This window comes from Emydura macquarii, unplaced genomic scaffold (genome assembly GCF_026122565.2).
Source record: "Emydura macquarii macquarii isolate MOO-44397 ecotype Brisbane River unplaced genomic scaffold, CSIRO-AGI_Emac_v2 contig_1253, whole genome shotgun sequence".
Classification (NCBI taxonomy): domain Eukaryota; kingdom Metazoa; phylum Chordata; order Testudines; family Chelidae; genus Emydura; species Emydura macquarii.
This window is the reverse complement of record NW_027131390.1, coordinates 51,507,263-51,525,568: the sequence shown is the minus strand read 5'-3', so window position 1 is coordinate 51,525,568 and position 18,306 is coordinate 51,507,263. Positions and strand designations below refer to the sequence as shown.

General features: G+C 45.8%; 1 protein-coding gene across 1 annotated transcript in view; it reads right to left on the bottom strand.

Annotated features, from left to right (window-relative positions):
* Positions 1–18,306, bottom strand: part of PLEKHM3 (pleckstrin homology domain containing M3) — a 98,115-nt gene that overhangs the window by 30,348 nt on the left and 49,461 nt on the right. The window contains exon 5 of the mRNA XM_067549816.1: positions 11,362–11,425. Coding sequence (XP_067405917.1) covers positions 11,362–11,425 — 64 coding nt within the window. The remainder of the gene's footprint in view (positions 1–11,361; positions 11,426–18,306) is intronic.

The following is an 18,306-nucleotide window of genomic DNA, read 5'->3' as shown; positions in this document are numbered from 1 at the left end:
AGTGAGGCATGGAGGGGAGGGGGCAAGTGGTATGTAATCCCCAGAACATCTAGAAGTACAGATTCAAATCTTGGCAGCATTGTCCCAGCCCTCCATCAATTTTGAAATGAAGTTTATGGCCAAGAATACACGTGGCGCTGTACAATGCACAGAGACAGATCTTGCTCTGAGGGGCTTATTGATTGTAAGAGACAGACACATGAAGGACAAGAAACACTGGGAAAAGAGAAGTGGTGTTAACAAACATTTTAACCTCAATCATCATCATTATTTATATAATGCAATGGTGGAAAAGCCCTTTAACTACTGTGGATTAGCGTCAGGCGGCCTGAAGAAAGAAGTAAGCCTTAAGGAGGAAACTCACGGAGCATCCAATGATCTAACAGAACTTCTATGCTCCAAACATCCTCTAAATCAATTTCTGCCTACTCCTGTGGATGTTTCCTTCACCCCACCAGAATCAATACCATCTAATCCAAATTGAGCATTAGTCGACTAGCTCTTATCTATCCATTACTCACAATAATTCTGCTGGTGAGGACACTGTGGAGGAGTAAATACCCTCACATTCTTTCCTCACCTCCATGGCAGCCAAGACACAAGATTTAAAAGAAAAATCCTTATGCTGTAATGTGTTACAAAAAGCATTTTCAGCCTCTTCTCTTTGTGCTTCATTTGTTGCACTGTATTCCTTGGAAAACTTCCAAAGACCTGAGTGAGTGAAGGATGGACCGACAGCCTTAACTACAAACAGTGGTTGGTTCTTTATGCATCTTAGGAGTGGGAATGGGGATATTGAAACATAAAGGGTAAAACTCTGGTTCCATTGAAGTTAGTGGCAAAACTCCCACTGACTTCCATGGGATCAGGATTTCACCCAAAGGCTTAAAGCTGTGGACTCAGGAACTAGTGTGTTATAATATAGTTAGCTACTGATAACACAAGTTATAGCAAAATATACAAAAGAAGGGAAAATACATTCCCTGGCCAGGAAGTTACTGACCATTTTGAGCAAGGGAACAGATAAGAAGTGTGAGAGTGTGAGGCGAGAGGAGGGGTGGATTTTCCTAGGTCACCAGTTATGGATTTCCTGGAGTTTTTTCCAGTTGGTCAGATCCTGAATGTTACAATGCTCTTGTTACAATGACAACACACAATTCATCTTTGGCCTAGATTAAGGGGGGAAAGGGAGGAAGGATGATCTTTTGGTTAAGGCACTGGAGTGGGATTCAGGAGAAGGGGGTTCAATTCCCAGCTCTGTCACTGACTCTTTGCATCATCCTAGTCAAGTCATGTACTCTTTCTATTCTTTGATTCCCAATCATCTGTTTTATGCTGTCTCACTTTTCCCACCCTTCACCCATCTTGCATATTTAAATTGTAAGCTTATTTAGGACATGATTGGTCTTTTCATGTGTGTGTTGTACAGTGCCTAGTGCAATGGGGCCCTGAAACTGGTTTACACTAGGTGCTACTATAATATGAATAAATAAAAAAAGAAAGAGGTGTTACTTCCGCATGCCTTTGAGAGCAGTGTCTCGCCATTGTAATCGGCTGTATTTGAACTGAACAGAAAATAGCAGCTCCCTCCAACCAATTTGTAGAAATGAATTGTTGCCATACACAGGAAGCAAAATAGTAAGATTTAGCTTGGTAGCACAGCAACTGTCATAGGTATTTACAGAGATTTTACACTAACTGGGGACAACCATCCATGTCCTACAAGTGCTGTGTGCTGGATGGACACTGGAAACTAGGAATCTTAGTAGCTACTGCCCACCTCCCCCCCGCCCCAAAAGTTTAACCTGTCTTGCAGAGGAATTAACTTGTACTGCATTAACTAATAACAAACCCATATCTGAGAACATCCTCAAAGGAAATTTAGCAACACACACTGGCAAGAACTAAAAAAAAGAGTCAGTTCAATTATACATCAGTCACTATCTTGCTTTGAGATGCCTTGCAACAGGCAAGATGCACTTGCTTCCTTACAGGTGATAAAACTGCCCCCTGCTGCACTTGGAAACCCTTCCTGAGCATACAGCACTGCACGTCCCTCCAATGGAATTTGACAGTCTCCTCTTGCAAATAGGTCACTGAGTTAACATGAAATGCCACCCACATAAAACAGTCTATATATTTTGAGATGGGGGAGAGAAACAGGGATGCCAAAGGTTGGCTGTTCTCATGAATGAAATTTACAGCCCAAAAGAGTGAGATTCAAGGTCAAAGATGAGACGTTCCAGGTGGTGTGTTAGGTCATTGCTTACGACAGGGACTCTCATCTTTGGCCCTTGGCGACATCCAATAGTCCAGGTTTTTAACCCAACCAACCAGCACTTAATAGTTTATAGTAAAATGTACACTGCTTAATATTGCACAGGAAACACTTAAATGTCCTAATTCATACTGAAGTGTAGGGCACATGAGAATTCTATATGCAATGCAACCAATGGAACAAAAACCTGGATGGTCGGAGATCCCTGAGGACATGAATTTGTCCAGTGTGGTTTAAATTTTGAACCGTATTTTGTAGAATCCACAAACTTTTGATCAAGTCCTGCTTGTTTTTTGGGAGAATTTGTATTTTTTTTGATCATCCAATATTCACACACACAAACCCCCCTGTGTAGCCTCCTCCCTCCTCACATGCGCGTACGCATACAGAACGCAGGCCTGTAGTCTCCATGGTTATCACAGTACATAAGTTTGGAAAGTCGAGGCCCTGGATGTATAGCTGTCTCTTGCTGCGCTTGAGTAAAATATCTTAATCTTTATATATTTACTCAGAATGAGTGAGATAAGCTTAGGAATGTGTGTGAGAGTGAGATAGCATGCTAATGAGTGAGTTTCACACCCAGTGAGTGAGACTCGACACGTCTTAAGAGAATAGGAAAAAAAAAAAACTCATAAGGGCAACATATAATGAAGATCATCTGCTTCTCTGTAACATGCAAGCATATAATTTATGGGAAGAGTGGGGGAAAAAGAAAGGCTCCCAAGAAGCACGTCCAAGCAATGCGGTGAAAAAGCTCAAGCTGATACATGTGAGAAGGAGCCAAAAAGTCCCAGAGTAAACAACATGGTTTGAAACTGCTGGTGCCAACTCCACACTGAGCTCCACAATGTTACTCCCGTGCCAAAGCTTCTACCTTCACATTCGTGGCGTTTCATTCCTCCTGCCTCCTCCTTCTTTCCCCCAAGGTTTCAAGGCTCCAAAATGGCAGCTCTACATGTAATTTCTGTCACACCTGGGTGTTCTCCTAATCTTGTAGTGGGGATGAATAATAGTTTAAATTCCTGCTTCTTAAAACAACCTAAGGCCAAAGGCTGTGTTAATCAAATAAGACAAAGTATACGGGGAATTTGCGCTAGACAACAGAGAACAATTTCCTTAACTTAAAAATGTGTGTGCGCGCGCGCACGCACACACAAATATATACAGAGTATGCACCAGATTTTTTTAAAAAGAGCTAGGATGCAATTACATGCTCAGCTGTGCCTTAATTTGCACATATAAATTACCATGACTATGTTTCATGATTGACATTGCAAACAAGAAACATTTCCGCCTAGCATAAACCACTTGTTTGGATTAATTTATTTTAAGAGGATGCGTTTTGGAACAAGGCTGTTCCCAAGAGATGACCTACCCGAGTAGTGAAAGATTAAGGAAATTGCTATGATTGCACCTAGGCAGAAACCCCTATGGTTGATACATGTCCAAGTGACCTTCTAAAAACTTTTTGCCTTTATCTCATTAAAGGGGACAGCCCTGAAATAATACTTGCATTTTATTTTTTAAAAAGGGTCCTGAGTCAGCAGCTCTGTTGGACAGGCAATGTGTTATTTGAGGGGTGGGAAAGCAGTTAGAGCCCAATCCTTCAAGCTATTACACCGAGTTTTCAGTATCAGGCCCTTGGTTGTGTGGTAAATAAGGACAAAAAACTCGGATACCAAAAGGTGCAGCCACCACTCTGGTGCAGTTGAACTTCCCAGAATGGAGAGGTCAGATGAGCCAGGGGTTAGGGCGCTAGCCTGGGACTTGGGAGACTGCATTTAATTCCCTGCTCTGCCACAGACTTCCTGTGTGACCTTGGGCAAGTCACCTAGTCTCTTGGTGCCTCAGTGCCCCATCTGTAAAATGGGGATAAAAGCACTGCCCTGCCTCACATAGGTGCTGTCGGAATAGATACAGTAAAGATTGTGAGATGCTCGGATGCTATGGCAATGGGGGCTATCTGAGTACCACAGATGGAATGAAGGAATTTATTTTGCAGAACAGTTTCACTATAAGGAGAGGCTCACTATAACCAGGTTCACAACTGGCATACTGTGATGCAGCGATTCTCCAATGTTTTCCCAATGTGGACCATATTTTAACACAGAGATTCCCCTGGGTCACCTCTCCCTGCAATATGCAATTGCAAAACATCCTTGTGGCAACTACAGCAACTGCTTGCATTGACCAACGGCTTTAGGGGAGGTAACATTTGTAGCTGTCTTTCATATGATTGTGCAAGTGCAAAGAGGAAGCCAGTACCATGTGTCCAGCCAGTTCTCTAGACAGCAGCGTTTGGAGCCTCTGAAGCAAAGCACTGAAATTAGCAATTTGGGACATTGCTTCTACTTCATCAGACAAAGGCGTTTCAACGTTGGTTCAAACTCAAGCCACAGTGGTGGCGACTAAAAGCTGCTTACCCACCTGATGGCTGGTCCGTGGCTAGAGTGAATGAGTATGGTGGACTCAGTCTTCCCGGTCAACCAGCATTCACATCACAGTAAATGCCACTATAATTACTATTCATTGTCTCCCTTTCTTTACAGTCTCAATAAGAATAACAAGGACTTCCCCATATCTTTATCTATTGCCTTTCAAAACAGCTGGGGAAGCTTGTACTGCCTCTGTCCGTGGTGCACCTGAAAATAATACAGTCTCAAGAGCTATCAACCCAGCACTTTGCACAAGCAAATATATTCACACTACTTTCTGTTTGTTTAATAGAAAGTCTCATTACAGCGTGTAGGTCCCACTGCCTTCATCCCACATGATGGCCTGTGATTCAGACTATAGACTGAATTCCTAATGTACTGAATGCAGTTTCTAAGCCCACTTGCAAATTTTGGTTTCAAGCAGAACAGAAAAGCACTTTCATTATCTAAAAAAAAAAAAAAAATATAGCCAAGATCTTGACATAGCTAATTAAACTCAGATCCACTCATTTTCCAGGCCACCATCTACCACAACTACTTTAGCCTCCTCTACCATCCAAAAGCCTCTCTCTAGCCATAAGATGCCTTCTGCTGTCTGACGCAGTGTACCAGTCCCGTTGCTACTCTGAATTACAGCAACGCCCTTTTTTCCAAGTATTAAGAATATTGGTAAATTTTGTCATTACCACTAAATGTAAGATGAGCTGCCAGCAATTTGGGAAATTAATACTCACCTAAAATATCAGCCACTCTGGAGGGTTTTCCGCGCCGTGTTTTGTACTGGCCCAGCTGAAGGAAGTCTCAGAGCTAGCAATCTTTGAGGTATAAAGTTTCCAACCACACTGGAGTGGAGTGACTGTTGCAAGGAAAGGAGCCGTAGGTACAGGAAAATATCTGAGAGGCTTAATCACTAGGTGAGAGGCAGGATGACTGTTCAGAGGGTGATCTGATGTCAGATCATTTAATTTTTGTAGTCATGCACTCTTGGTGTACGTGTCAGTCTGTGTGTGCAATATATATACACACATACTGTACAAAGAGGTACAATACATGATAATATTGTGCAGTTAAAGAGTTTATCATAGCATACGTTTGGGACAGTCGCACCACTCACTATCACAATACCATGGATGATTTTGATAGCATCCCTTGCACACTTAGTCTATGGAAGTCACATACACATTTAAAGAAAAACTATTTTACGAAAGTGAGGAGTGTTCTTGCTTTGTTTTTTGTTTGTTTGTTTTTGAAGAACTATTTTTTGTATCCCTCGACTTGTAAAGTTACCACTAGTGCAGGCCTCAGAGCAAGCCATAAGCAATACCAGCGAAAGCTCAGTTTTTCTGGTGCAACTGCACCTATACTAAGGGCTTTTGCCAGCACTGCTATGTCAGCAGGGATCACACCTCTTCCTCTTCACACCCCTGACCAGTATAGCCAGGCCAGAAAAAGGCTGTGGTGAACGGATTGCAAATTTTGTGGGGGAAAATGTGTGTATTAGAGTTAGTAAAAACAGTGGGTGGAAAAGGAGATTGCCACTCCTGTGTCTGAAAGTCACTAAGCGCTGCATTATAACCCAACTACATGTCAGTTCCCAATAACTGTACTAGGATAGAATGGTCAGAACATGTTTACATTCTGAATGATCCTGAACTGCAAGGAAAAAATAATTACAGTTCCCCACTCCCTGTGATCCTGGAAACAGTGCTGCAATTTGGAATGGGTGTAATAACTGGGTTAAAATAAAAAGAAACATGAAGCTCTGCCCATCCTTTCAAATAATATTTTTCAAGGTCCTAAAAATACTGGATAAGGACCACAGCTAGTCCCTCTCCCCACCTCCAATCCCTGCATCTCACTCAGCAGAAGGAAGAGAGATGGACAGGAAAGAAAAGCTGGCCTTTTCGGCAAAAGATTTGAGATATTTAGAAAAGTGAGCTGGCCCTGAAAGCATTTGTATTGCTCCTCAAAAGTGTTTGTAGCCCTGTCATCACACTGGAGCTTAGCTCAGATGACACATAGGCTTCCGTTAAGTATTTTCCCCCCCACCTTTTTAGATATTAGATATTATAAAACATTTAAACAAAAACGTTTGTTTTTGCTGTACCAGATCAGAACAATTGTCCACCTAGTCCAGCATCCTGTCTCTGAGAGTGGCCAGTAGTCGATGTTTCCGAGGAAGGTGAAAGAAATCCCCATAAAGGATATTCTATCCATAGGGGAAACTTCTTCTGAATACTAGTCAGTTAGTGGTGTGTTTCCTGTACATAGCTTTCTTTAATTTAACTGGACATCTTGTTTGCTCTCTGGACCACCACGGTGTACAGAGCAGATGTTTTCACTGAGCTGTTTGTAATGACACCTTTGGTCTTTGTCTTGAATGGTTGCAGTTAACCCAGCAAAATGTCCAAGAACCGAGAACTGCATCAACCATCACAAGAACTACATCTGCCAAAACTCATCATAACAATTTAGGTCAATATTTGCCTCTTGCTACTAGAACCTCCCTTCGGTTAAGTCTTTAATTGTTTGGAATAGCCCTGGATAAAGTAGCTAACAGAGATTTAGTGATGTTTTAATAGAGGCCTTATTCCTGACTCAGACCAGATTACTCTCAGGGGTTTATGGAGCTGGTGACGGCTGGTGTAGAACACAACCATAGCCAATGGGGCAGAATAGGTGAGCTGTCACACACTGATTTTCTGCTTGTTAAATCTGAATGCTCTTAATTAGTAATCTTGCCTGTGAATGCCCATTTGAACAATGAAGAAGAGATCAGGCTTGGGGAGAGTCTAATACATACTGCCCAAACTCCTGTGGCTGGGCTAAGCTCGCTGTAAGCTTGGGTGTAGTCAACTGGGGCACTGTTTTGATGTGAAAACTTGATTAAAACAAATTCTTCAGTGCATAAAGAACATCACCTGTTCTCTCTTTGGTTAAAGGGCAGGCCTGCCAGGTCGCTCACCTCTGCATTAGCTGTGTCTGTGAATCAGCAAAGTGCTAGCATAGCACTAGCTGATTAGGAGTTTGGCAGATTTCCAAAACTAATGACATTTTACTTTGCTGTTTTCCTTCTTTACATATCCTTAGTTAAACACCCCCTCCCCACCACTAGCATTGCTTATGTGATCCTTATGGATCACAGCAATAAAAGCCCCCAGACCATTAGCTAATTACCAGTAGCAGAAAGCCTGGGCTGTTGCATGGGTGTAATTTGTAAAGCCACATGAGTCAAAAAACCAAAAATAGATAAGAATTTAAAAGCTGGTCAGTAACAGACAGTGAATCCCAGCGGTGATTGAACCTAAATGAAAGGAGTTCTCAGCCATAGCTGTTTCCATCATTTCACACTGATTCAACAGACATTCTGGGCTTCAAAGTGATGTCTGGGGTTACTATGTGCGCTGGTAGTGTTGATTTGTGTTTGGGGGGGCATTGTGCTGGGATATTTGTGTTGATCTTTGCAGGTGGTGAAAGAGAAGCATGTGATGTGGTGAGGAACTGTGTGTGTGCGGGGTTATCGTGTATGCTGACTGTGGTGTTGTGTGGGTGGTTGTGTTGATTTGTATCCGGGGGGGTTGTGCTGGGAGATCTGTGTGGGTGGTGGATGGACACAGAGTAGCAGCTGGGCCAAATAATTCACACTCTTGCGCAAGTCTCCCTCCTACAACCAATGAAACAGTTGCATTCAAATTAACTATACAGTAAGAGTGGTGATACGGTGAGTCACCTCTGATGTCACAATGGTCTAGGCCTCACATGCTTTACTGTAGCCGTACACAGCACGGATGCTCATCTGTAAAGTCAAAATGGCTGAGAACTTACAAATGGACGGGACACCCCACACCTCCCTGTGGTGACTGAACCTGGTGGTATTCTGAACAAAAAAGAACTCTCAGCCATGCTTGTAGCTGCTTCCAACGCTTCACACTGAATAGACACACAGAGTGACAATCTCATGCACCAGGATCCCACAGTGCCAGGCACGAGTCTTCAATTAGATTTCCCTCCAAGTGTGCCACCATCTTCATCTCAGGCAAAAAGGACTTTTTATTCTGTTATTTGCTTGCACCCTCAAATTCAGCTTGCAAACAACAGTCCCCAGGATAGCACATTTATAAAAACACAACCACCCAGCAGAAAGAAGTTCCTTGTTTTCTGCGTATTTTAAAGAGCCCTTTGCAGGGCAAATATATCAGACTATGGCTTGGAGTAACTGGGGTAGAGGGCACTATTTCTGCAGATTACCACTCCCTGCTTTTCTAATACACTCACCATGCCTTATCTTTCTATTAATCTTTAATAAACCTTTTGGTTAATTCCCCCAATACACACAGTCTACATGACAGCAGGGCAGAGTGTAAAAGCAACCCCTGGCTACAAGGAAATGAGCAGGGGAGAAATGAGCAGGGGAGGAATCAAAAATATGGGAAACATTTGGGCATTAAAAAAACCCAGCCACCGGCAGCCAAGAACCAGTAGGCAGGTGAGAGCAACAATGGCAAAGTACGATATGGGGACAAGATAGCTATTAGCTTCATTCTCTCTCTTTCATCCCTCCCCTCCCTATCATGGTTTCACTTTGACAGAAATAGGCAACCTGATTTCAAACTTAGAGGCTCTGAAATGAGAAAAAAAGACTCTCCTGGCTGATAACAAGGATACAGCTAGATTAAATGCTAAATCCAATTTAACCCCACCCCAGAAGAAACAGTAATTGAATTACACTGGCTCTAACTATGATAAATTTGGGGAGACAGGAGGGGGGATTGCAAATACAAATAAACACAAAGAAATATGCTGGAAGGAACTGCTAAATAAATGGCTGCATTGTGCCTCCTGCCCATTCCCACTCCCACAGGGAGTTTGCTAAGCTGCTGATTGCTTCTAAATCTCTACCACCAATGTTAGGAACTGATTAAGCAGCTTACAAGGCACTGGAGGCTAACAGACTGGCCCACCAGGGAGACTGCCACTTCTGATTTAAGCAGCTTGTTATTTTATGGTTTGATTATTAAAGAAGAGACAGCAGCAAATACTGAAAAGCCAAAGAAACAATTTTATTCCTCAGATGACTGGCTTTTTTTTTAAAAAAATGTGGAATTACTGCCATCCCACAACTTCACCAGCCCACAAACTCCTTGTTGCCTCAGCTTTGGGTCTCTGCGTATTTGTTGCCACACAAAACTTGGATTCTCCTGCCTCCCTCAGTGCTTATTACCAAACTAATTCTTGTTGTTCCATCTGTCCCATGCTGAAATGCTGAAGTACGGGTGCTGGATAGCAGGCTATCTGTTTAGCTTGCTCAGCATAGACCGTGAAGTAAAGAAGTATTATTGGGACATACCTGGTCATTTATCGATGCTTACAGTAACCCAAGATGGCCTGATTTTAAGCCATGTGTCTGGTCAATTTAATTATTATTATTGTTTTGTATCTAAGGAGGTAGAATTTTTTGGTGTCGCACCTAGGAGCCCTGGGCACCGACCAGCTCCCTATTGTGATAGGTGCTGTACAAACACAGAACAAAGAGACAATTCCTGCCCCAAACAGTTTGCCATCTATGAAAACATTACTTGTCACGCTAAAGGGTTAAACTCCCCACAGGGTTATTTGTACATTTTAAAGCAATTTTCCTTTTCCTTTGGGCAAAGTGAATACAAAGGGGTGAAATGCCAAAACCAAATCTAAACATTATGGTGAAGACAACGAAGACGAAAAGGCAAGAAATGCAAAGTTAAAATGAGAAATGGGATCAGATGAAAAACCCTGATTCAGAACACCTCTGGCGCTTTAAGTGGTGCTCAAAATCCACCCAATTCCAGATTTTGAAAGTGGCTCCTGGGTAGAGTTTTCAAAAATGCCCGATCTGTTATCTATCCATAGTGTTTGTACTGGGACAACTATAGCACTTAGGGGTGTGATTTTCTTCTTTTGTGCTTATACCAGTACAACGCCTAGTGTGGACATAGTGATACCAGTATAGAGGTGCATTAGACAGGATAAAAAATTTGTATGGGATAAGCTCTAAGTCAGAGCCCTCATGCCTCAGGACATGAACAAATCACTAGTTGGTGGAGACAAGGAAAAAGTGTTCTCTTAGAAGGTTTGCTGGCATACTCTAACAAGGCCTTGTCCACTCACGGGGGCTATAGCAGCATAGCTACGGTACCTTAGCTACGTGTGCGTATCTCCACGGCGTAGATGCAGTCTACAGCAATGGAAGGGATTTTTTCTTTGCTGTAGCAACTCACCTCCCCGAGCGATGCTAGCTAGGCTGATGGAAGCAACCCCTGAGAGATACAGCTGTGCTGATATCAGTTTCCAGTGTAGACCAGCCCTTACTTTGTGTGGTGCAAACCCTGTTGTCTTTACTCAGCAAGAGTAAAGGACTTTCCTTATAAGGACTGCAGAGACACGTTCCTGATTCCAGGCTTTACGCATGCGGCATAACCTTTGTTCTGGGACTGAAACATCCCTGGATACCAAGATTTTTATGCCAAACGAAAAAACCTCTGAGAGATTGGGATATGTAGCTAACTCCATCACAATTAATAGCTGGGGAAAGTGTGTCATTATAGTCATCCACACAGAATGGGAAATTACTGGGCAAACAGAAGAAATGTACAATCAGCAGAAGAAACTTACCTGCTGTAGGTCTGCAAGGGAATACAGGTGAATCTGCTGAAGGAGGTACTCTCTGGGGAAGATTCTGAAAAGAGGGAAATAAATATGAGTGGACATAAGGTAGTGATGTTAGATACAGCGGTAGTTAGGGGTTGGTTATGTTACCCTCCTCCAACCATCAGCCGCTTTCACAGTAGTCTTTTCTTTGATATCCTCTCCTTCTTCCAGTGAAAGAATTAATACAGTGAGAGTCGCCGTAGTTTTTCTACAGCTGTCAGGTAAGCATGTGCAAAGATAGTTACAGAAGTAGAAGCCTCACACTGTGGGCAGAAAAAACCTTTTAAACAATTAATAAAAAGAAATCATTCAATGTTTCTGAGGCTTTGGTAATAAAGGCTTGGTCTGCACCACCTTCCTAGTGACCTAGCTTGATTTCTGGTTCTGGTCCCTTACTTGGCCTTCTCCTGGAAGTCGGGGACAAGGAATGGGCAATCTACAAGGTGGGTCTCTCACTGCAAGCCAGGGCATAGCATTGCCACTGGATTACCAGGCCAGATCTGGGCAGGTCACCTGTCAGTAAGTAGTCAGAGAGGATGCAATGCCTAGTGGCTACTGGACTGGAATGGGACTCAGGAGACTTGGGTCTATTCTTGGTTCTGCCACTGGCCTGCTTGGTGACCTTGGGCAAGTCACTTCACCTTTCATGTGTCTCCATTTCCCCAGCTATAAAATATGTATCATGATCTTTGTATCATGCTTTGAGATCTATAAATGCAAAGTGCTATATAAGAGCAGGTATTATTAAATAGTTCACCAATTCACCTGAGTCTTTTTGCCAACTTTTTGTTTCCCCATTTTGCAATTTAGCCACATTACAGCCTATACAACAAGCTACTGCATGGCTAGCCAGGGTGTGAATCTTCAACAAACGAGCTTGAAGCACAGTAATGTCCTCTATGGACTCTGCTATGAAGTCCCAGAGTGTACCAGGTGAAAGCACAAATTGCAAAGCAAATACAAAACCAAAAATACATTCACGGACCTGCAGCTGGAGGGCAAAGCTCTAATGATGATGAAGCAGAAAGAGTTCTTGGTTTGGTCCATTAATAAACATACAAAGCAAGGTTCTACATTCTAGATTGGAGTGTAACAATAGAATAAAATTAACCAAAACAGCAGTTAGAAACCCAAAGAAAATATATGTGAAAAGTGTTCAGGGGCTGATAACATAAAATCAAAGAGAAATTACACAGCTAGTCACTGAAGAGATTTTAGAAACAGGGACAAACATAGATCTGGACAAAACAGCATTTTGTGTCAACTGCTATTTCTGAACAAATCAAGCCAAAAGACTGGAAATCAATACATCAGTGAATCCAAAAAATAATAAAAGCTCCTCAATTAATTTTGCTCTATCAGTTCTCATAAACGATTATTTTAGGCTGAGATTTTCAAAGCTGCTTAGGAGAGACTGGGATCAAAATTAATGGAAATTGGGATATCCAAATTCCCTGCGTGGCTTTGAAACATTTAGCCTTAATGTTTTGGACAAGTTGTAAAACCAAGGTCTTGACCATTCATGGCCATTAAAGATTCCACAGCACGCTCCTCAAATAGGGGTATGTCCTAACTATATTTCAGCTCAAGCAATTACATCCTATCTACCTAACTCCCATCTGCAGTTTTATATGGATAAGGTATTCTTCACTTCCTGTCCTAAACTGTTGCACAGACTACTGTATTCACCTGACCAGAGATAAATACATTTCAACTGTGGGCTAAGTAAAACAAGGTTACTTACCAGTAACTGTTGTTCTTCGAGATGTGATGCTCATATCCATTCCAATATAGGTGTGTGCACGCCCCGTGCACAGATTCCTGGAACTTTTTTCCCTTAGCAAGCCCCATAGGGTCGGCTCAGGCGCCCCCTGGAGTGCCGCACTCATGCCACGGTACATAGGGTGCTGCCGACCCTGCGGGCCCTCAGTCCCTTCTTTCTGCCGACTCCGACAGTGGGGACGGAGGGCGGATGTGGCATGGATATGAGCAACACATCTCAAACAACAACAGTTACTGGTAAGTAACCTTGTTTTTTCTCTTCGAGGGATTGCTCATATCCATTTCAAAATAGGTGATTAAATAGCCATACCTTGGAGGTGGATAGGAGTCAACGGTGAGCTGCTCTCATCAGCACAGCCCTGCCAAAGCCCGCGTCCTCTCTCACCTACTGCACTATGGCGTAGTGGGACGTGAAGGTGTGGACCAACGACCAGGTCGCTGCTCTGCAGATGTCCTGCAGGGGCACTCGCTCCAGGAAGGCCGCGGATGAGGCCTGAGCTCTGGTTGAGTGCGCTGTCACAGCTCCTGGAAGCGGCACCTTCGCCCGCTCGTAGCAGGTCCTAATACAGGCGGTGGGCCAGGTGGAGATGCGCTGGGTGGAGACAGGTAAACCTTTCATCCGGTCCGCTACTGCCACGAACAGCTGCGTTGACTTCCGGAACGGCCTGGTCCACTCGACGTAGAAGGCCAAGGCTCATCTGACGTCCAGCGAATGCCACCTCCTCTCCTCCTCCGAACCGTGTGGTTTAGGAAAGAACACGGGGAGGAAGATATCCTGGTTATAGTGGAACTGAGACACCACCTTAGGCAGACCTTATCCTTACAGAAGACTGTGTAGGAGGATTCCGAGGTCAATGCTCTTATCTCGGAGACCCTCCTAGCCAATGTAATGGCCACCAGGAAGGCTACCTTCCAGGAGAGAATGAGCAGCGGGCATGTAGCCATGGGCTCGAAGGGGGGTCCTGTCAACATGGCGAAGACCAGGTGTAAATCCCAGGGAGGCACCGGGTCACGGACCTGCGGATACAGCCTCTCCACCCCTTTGAGGAACCTGACTGACATGGGGTGGGAGAACAGTGATCGCCCTTCCATTGGCTGGTGGAAGGCCAAGATAGCCACCAGGTGCACCTTCAGGGAGTAGTGCTAGACCCTGGAGCTTGAGATGGAGCAGGTACTCCAAAATCGCCTGTATGGGCGAACAGCTCGGTGGGATACCCCGGGACTCCGCCCAACAGGTAAAACACTTCCACTTGGCCCGGTACACCACCTGAGAGGAATGTTTTCTGCTGCCCAGCAGAACCCGCTGGACCTGCACTGAGCAGGCTCTCTCTCCCTCTGTCAGCCACAGAGTCTCCATGCCGTCAGGTGGAGGGAGTCCAGGTCCAGGTGCAGAAGGCGACCCTGGTCCTGGGAGAGCAGGTCGTAGCGCCTCAGGAGCAGGAGCGATGTGTCGATGGACAGGTCGAGCAGCATGCTGTACCAGTGCTGCCTCGGCCAAGCTGGCGCGATCAGTATGATGTCCGCTCTGTCCCTTTTGATTTTCAAGAGGACATTGGGTAGGAGCGGGATGGGGGGAAACGCGTATGTGAGGGTCCCCATCCAGTCTAGAAGGAATGCGTCGGAGAGGGAGCCCAGCTCGCGATCTTGGAGTGAGCAGAACCTCGGGCACTTCCTGTTCCAAGACGATGCGAACAGGTCCAGTTGGGGAGCCCCCCACGTGTGGAAAATGGCAGTCACCACCTCCGGGTGCAGTGACCAGTCATGGCGGGGTAAGAACGACCTGCTGAGGTGGTCCACCTCGTCGTTCCTGACCCCCAGGAGGTGAGAGGCAGATATGTGGAAGTCATGCCTCACAGCAAAGTCCCAAAGTTGAGTAGCCTCCTGCCAAAGAGCCGAGGAGTGCGCTCCCCCATGCCTGTTCATATAGAACATGGCTGCCGTGTCGTCCGTGAGGACCTGAACCATCCTGCCCCTCAGAAACCTGAGGAGGACCTTGCAGGCCAAGCGGACTGTTCTGAGCTCCCTGACATTTATATGGAGAGCCCTTTCATCTGGTGACCAGAGCCCCTGGGTGCTCAGGTCTTTGCTGATGTGGGCCCCCCATCCCACGTCTGAGGTGTCCATTATCAGAGTCACTGAAGGAGCCAAGTCTCTGAAGGGGACACCTCTCAGAACCTCCCCCGGGTTCCTCCAACAGTCCAGGGAGGTGGGAAGTGTCGCCGTAAGACGTCCAAGCGGAGGAGGCAATCCACCTATAGCTCCTCCAGCAGCTCCTCCCCCCGTCGGCACCGCAGATGCCGGCACCTTCGGTCATCTTCCTTGTCGTCTCGGGGCCGTTCCCCTCCAAGGAGCCGCAAGCATAGATTGAGCGGCTTGGGGTCCAGAGGACTGGGAGCGGTGATGCCTATGTCGTCGCAACGTCGATCCCGAATGTGATCGACCTCGCAGTGCCGAGTCGCTCGGTGCCAAGGCGCTTGGTGCCGAAGCAGGCTGCGTCAGAACAGGCGACTCTGACGCAGTCGGTGCCAAGACGGTTGGTGCCGGGCGATGCGCTGCACTGACGGGCACCGTTACCCACGGCGGGCTGTATGCTGGGGATCTCGAGCGGCGTCGCCTGTGCTGCCGCGCCGGGCTGTGCACCGGAGTCAGGGATCGGTGCCGAGCTGTGCTCTATACCGGGGTACGAGAGTCGGAGCTGTGGCCCGTGCACGAGGCGGTACTGGAGTGTCGTTGCCTCGCGCATGTGCCTCTCGACCGCCTCAGAGTCGGAGCTAGGAGGGGAACCCGCACTCTCGACCCTCCTCAATCATCTGGAGGGAGACCTCGACTCCTGTCTCCTCCATCCACCGGGGCCACCTGCACGGGTTTACCCCGAGACGCCGGTCCTGGAACCCTCGGCCGGGGGGGGGGACGGAGGCGTGGGCAGGCCCATGAGGGCGCATGCTGCCGCGAAAGCCTCTGGCATCGAAGGCCCTTGCAGGGGCGCTCCCCCACCCCCAGGAGTCAGGGGAGGCTCCCTGTAAGGAGATGCTGGTGCCAGAGTACTCTCTATGGCATGTGGCTGGGGCATCTCCTGGGTCACTCCCTGCTGTACCAGTAGCAGGGGGGAGTCCATGTGGGTGGTCTTGAGCCGCTTCTTTTTCTTCGGCACCGACGACTTCGGTGCTGGTGCCAGTGGAGCGCTCTGCACTGAGGAGACGCTTGGTACTGCTGGAGAACGCGATGGCTCGGAGTCCGGACAAAGTGTGGACTCCATCAGGATAGCCTTCAGCCTGGTGTCCCTCTCCTTCTGGGTATGGGACTTGAAAAACTTACAGATGCGGCATCTCTCTTTTCGGTGTTGCTCCCCGAGGCATCAGAGGCAACAATCGTGAGGGTCACTCACGGGAAAGGCTTTTGCACACAGGGTGCAGGCTTTAAATCCAGTGGAGCCAGGCATGGCTCGAATGTAGCCCCTAAGGGCACTATCTAATTTGCTAACTTGCACTATGTAGTTAACTAACAACAGCTATCAACAGAACAATGAAAAGGCACTATGAATTGCTAAGGGGTGCTACTTGCGCTATGCAAGAGGCAGACGTTCCAGCAACTGTCACAGGCGGAAAGAAGGAACTGAGGGCCCGCAGGATCGGCAGCGCCCTATGTACCGCGGCATGAGTGCGGCACTCCAGGGGGCTCCTGAGCCGACCCTATGGGGCTTGCTAAGGGAAAAAAGTTCCGGGAATCTGTGCACGGGGTGCGCACACACCTATATTGGAATGGATATAAGCAATCACTCGAAGAGAGAATCCCTGTATGTCCCTCAGCTAATTCACTGGGGTGTTTGAAGCTAGGTTAGCTGAGACATGACTATGCTCTGAGCTCTTTGAGATCAGACTTGAAATATTAAGAAGATGGCTACAAGACAGGTTAAGGGCCAGTCACAAAACGTTTTCCAAAAACTAAATACAAAGACAACATAACACTTTGGACTTTCCTATTTGTACGTAGTAGATCTTAGTGATAGGTTTTAAAAAGTCAGATCGAAGAAGTCAGCATTTTGAACCGGCTAACAACGTTTCAGTCTTACTATAATTTATTTTATTTACACACCCACCCTATTTTTTTGATCATGCAAGCAGGCAGTCAACACAGTAATAACATTGGCAGAAACTGTACTGCGAGTTGAAGTCTTTACAGCATTGCTTCTTCTAAGAAGAATAATTAGCTAGTGAAAGGTTGTATTTTTCAGATTGTTGAGAGTCAAGTCCGAAGCCTCTGTTAGACAACAGTTGTCAATAACTGATATCAAGGAGATCCCTAAAATAAGGGCAACATTTTATTTCCTATAAACACTCTCTCACATGTGATAATGGACATGTAATAAAAACCAAATGAGGATTGATTCCCCTTAATAGGATGTCATTGTTTAAGGTGACCTCAGCCAATGTAGTCCAAGGGGACAAACATTCCTTCCCGGACCCCCCCCCCCCCCCTTTTTTTTAAATCATGTATTAGTTTGCAACGTACTCTCCAAAATTAATGTGTGTACTGTAATTTGCTAGGGGCCAGTTCTGGAGAGAAAGCCAAATATCATCCCTTCCTCTCAAATCCATCTTGAGAAAAGGAAGCTGGAAAAGCCCTCCGGCTCTTAGGGAGGGAGGGAGGACAGATGGACAGACACACACACTCCAATATAGTGCCATGAGCACATGAAGAGGAACTCAAGTGAAAGGAGCACTTATTTCCATTGCCATAGAAACTGGGACATGGGAAAGCCTTGAAAAGCAAAGCTGGTCCGGTTTCATATGTGCCTGATCTCCCTCTTTATGATAAAAATGTATTCTCATTGAACTGGGATGGAGATGAGCAGCTGAGCAGCTAAAGCCTGCGTTGGCAGCAGCACTGCAAACCGCATTAGAAAATGGTAGAACCTGACCCTTTGAGGGGCCGAGAATGTCCTGTGAAGTGTGGAACACCCTCAGTTTCCACCGAAGCCAAGAAGAGTTGAGGACACTCAACCTGTGAGGTGGCAGTCTACTAAGGGTTTAAAAGTGGGTGACACAGTCCGTGCCCCGGGCAGTTTTAAACAAACGTGCTATGACCTGGTTGGAGCTGAACTGGGGCAGTTTCAAAGAGGCGGTTCAG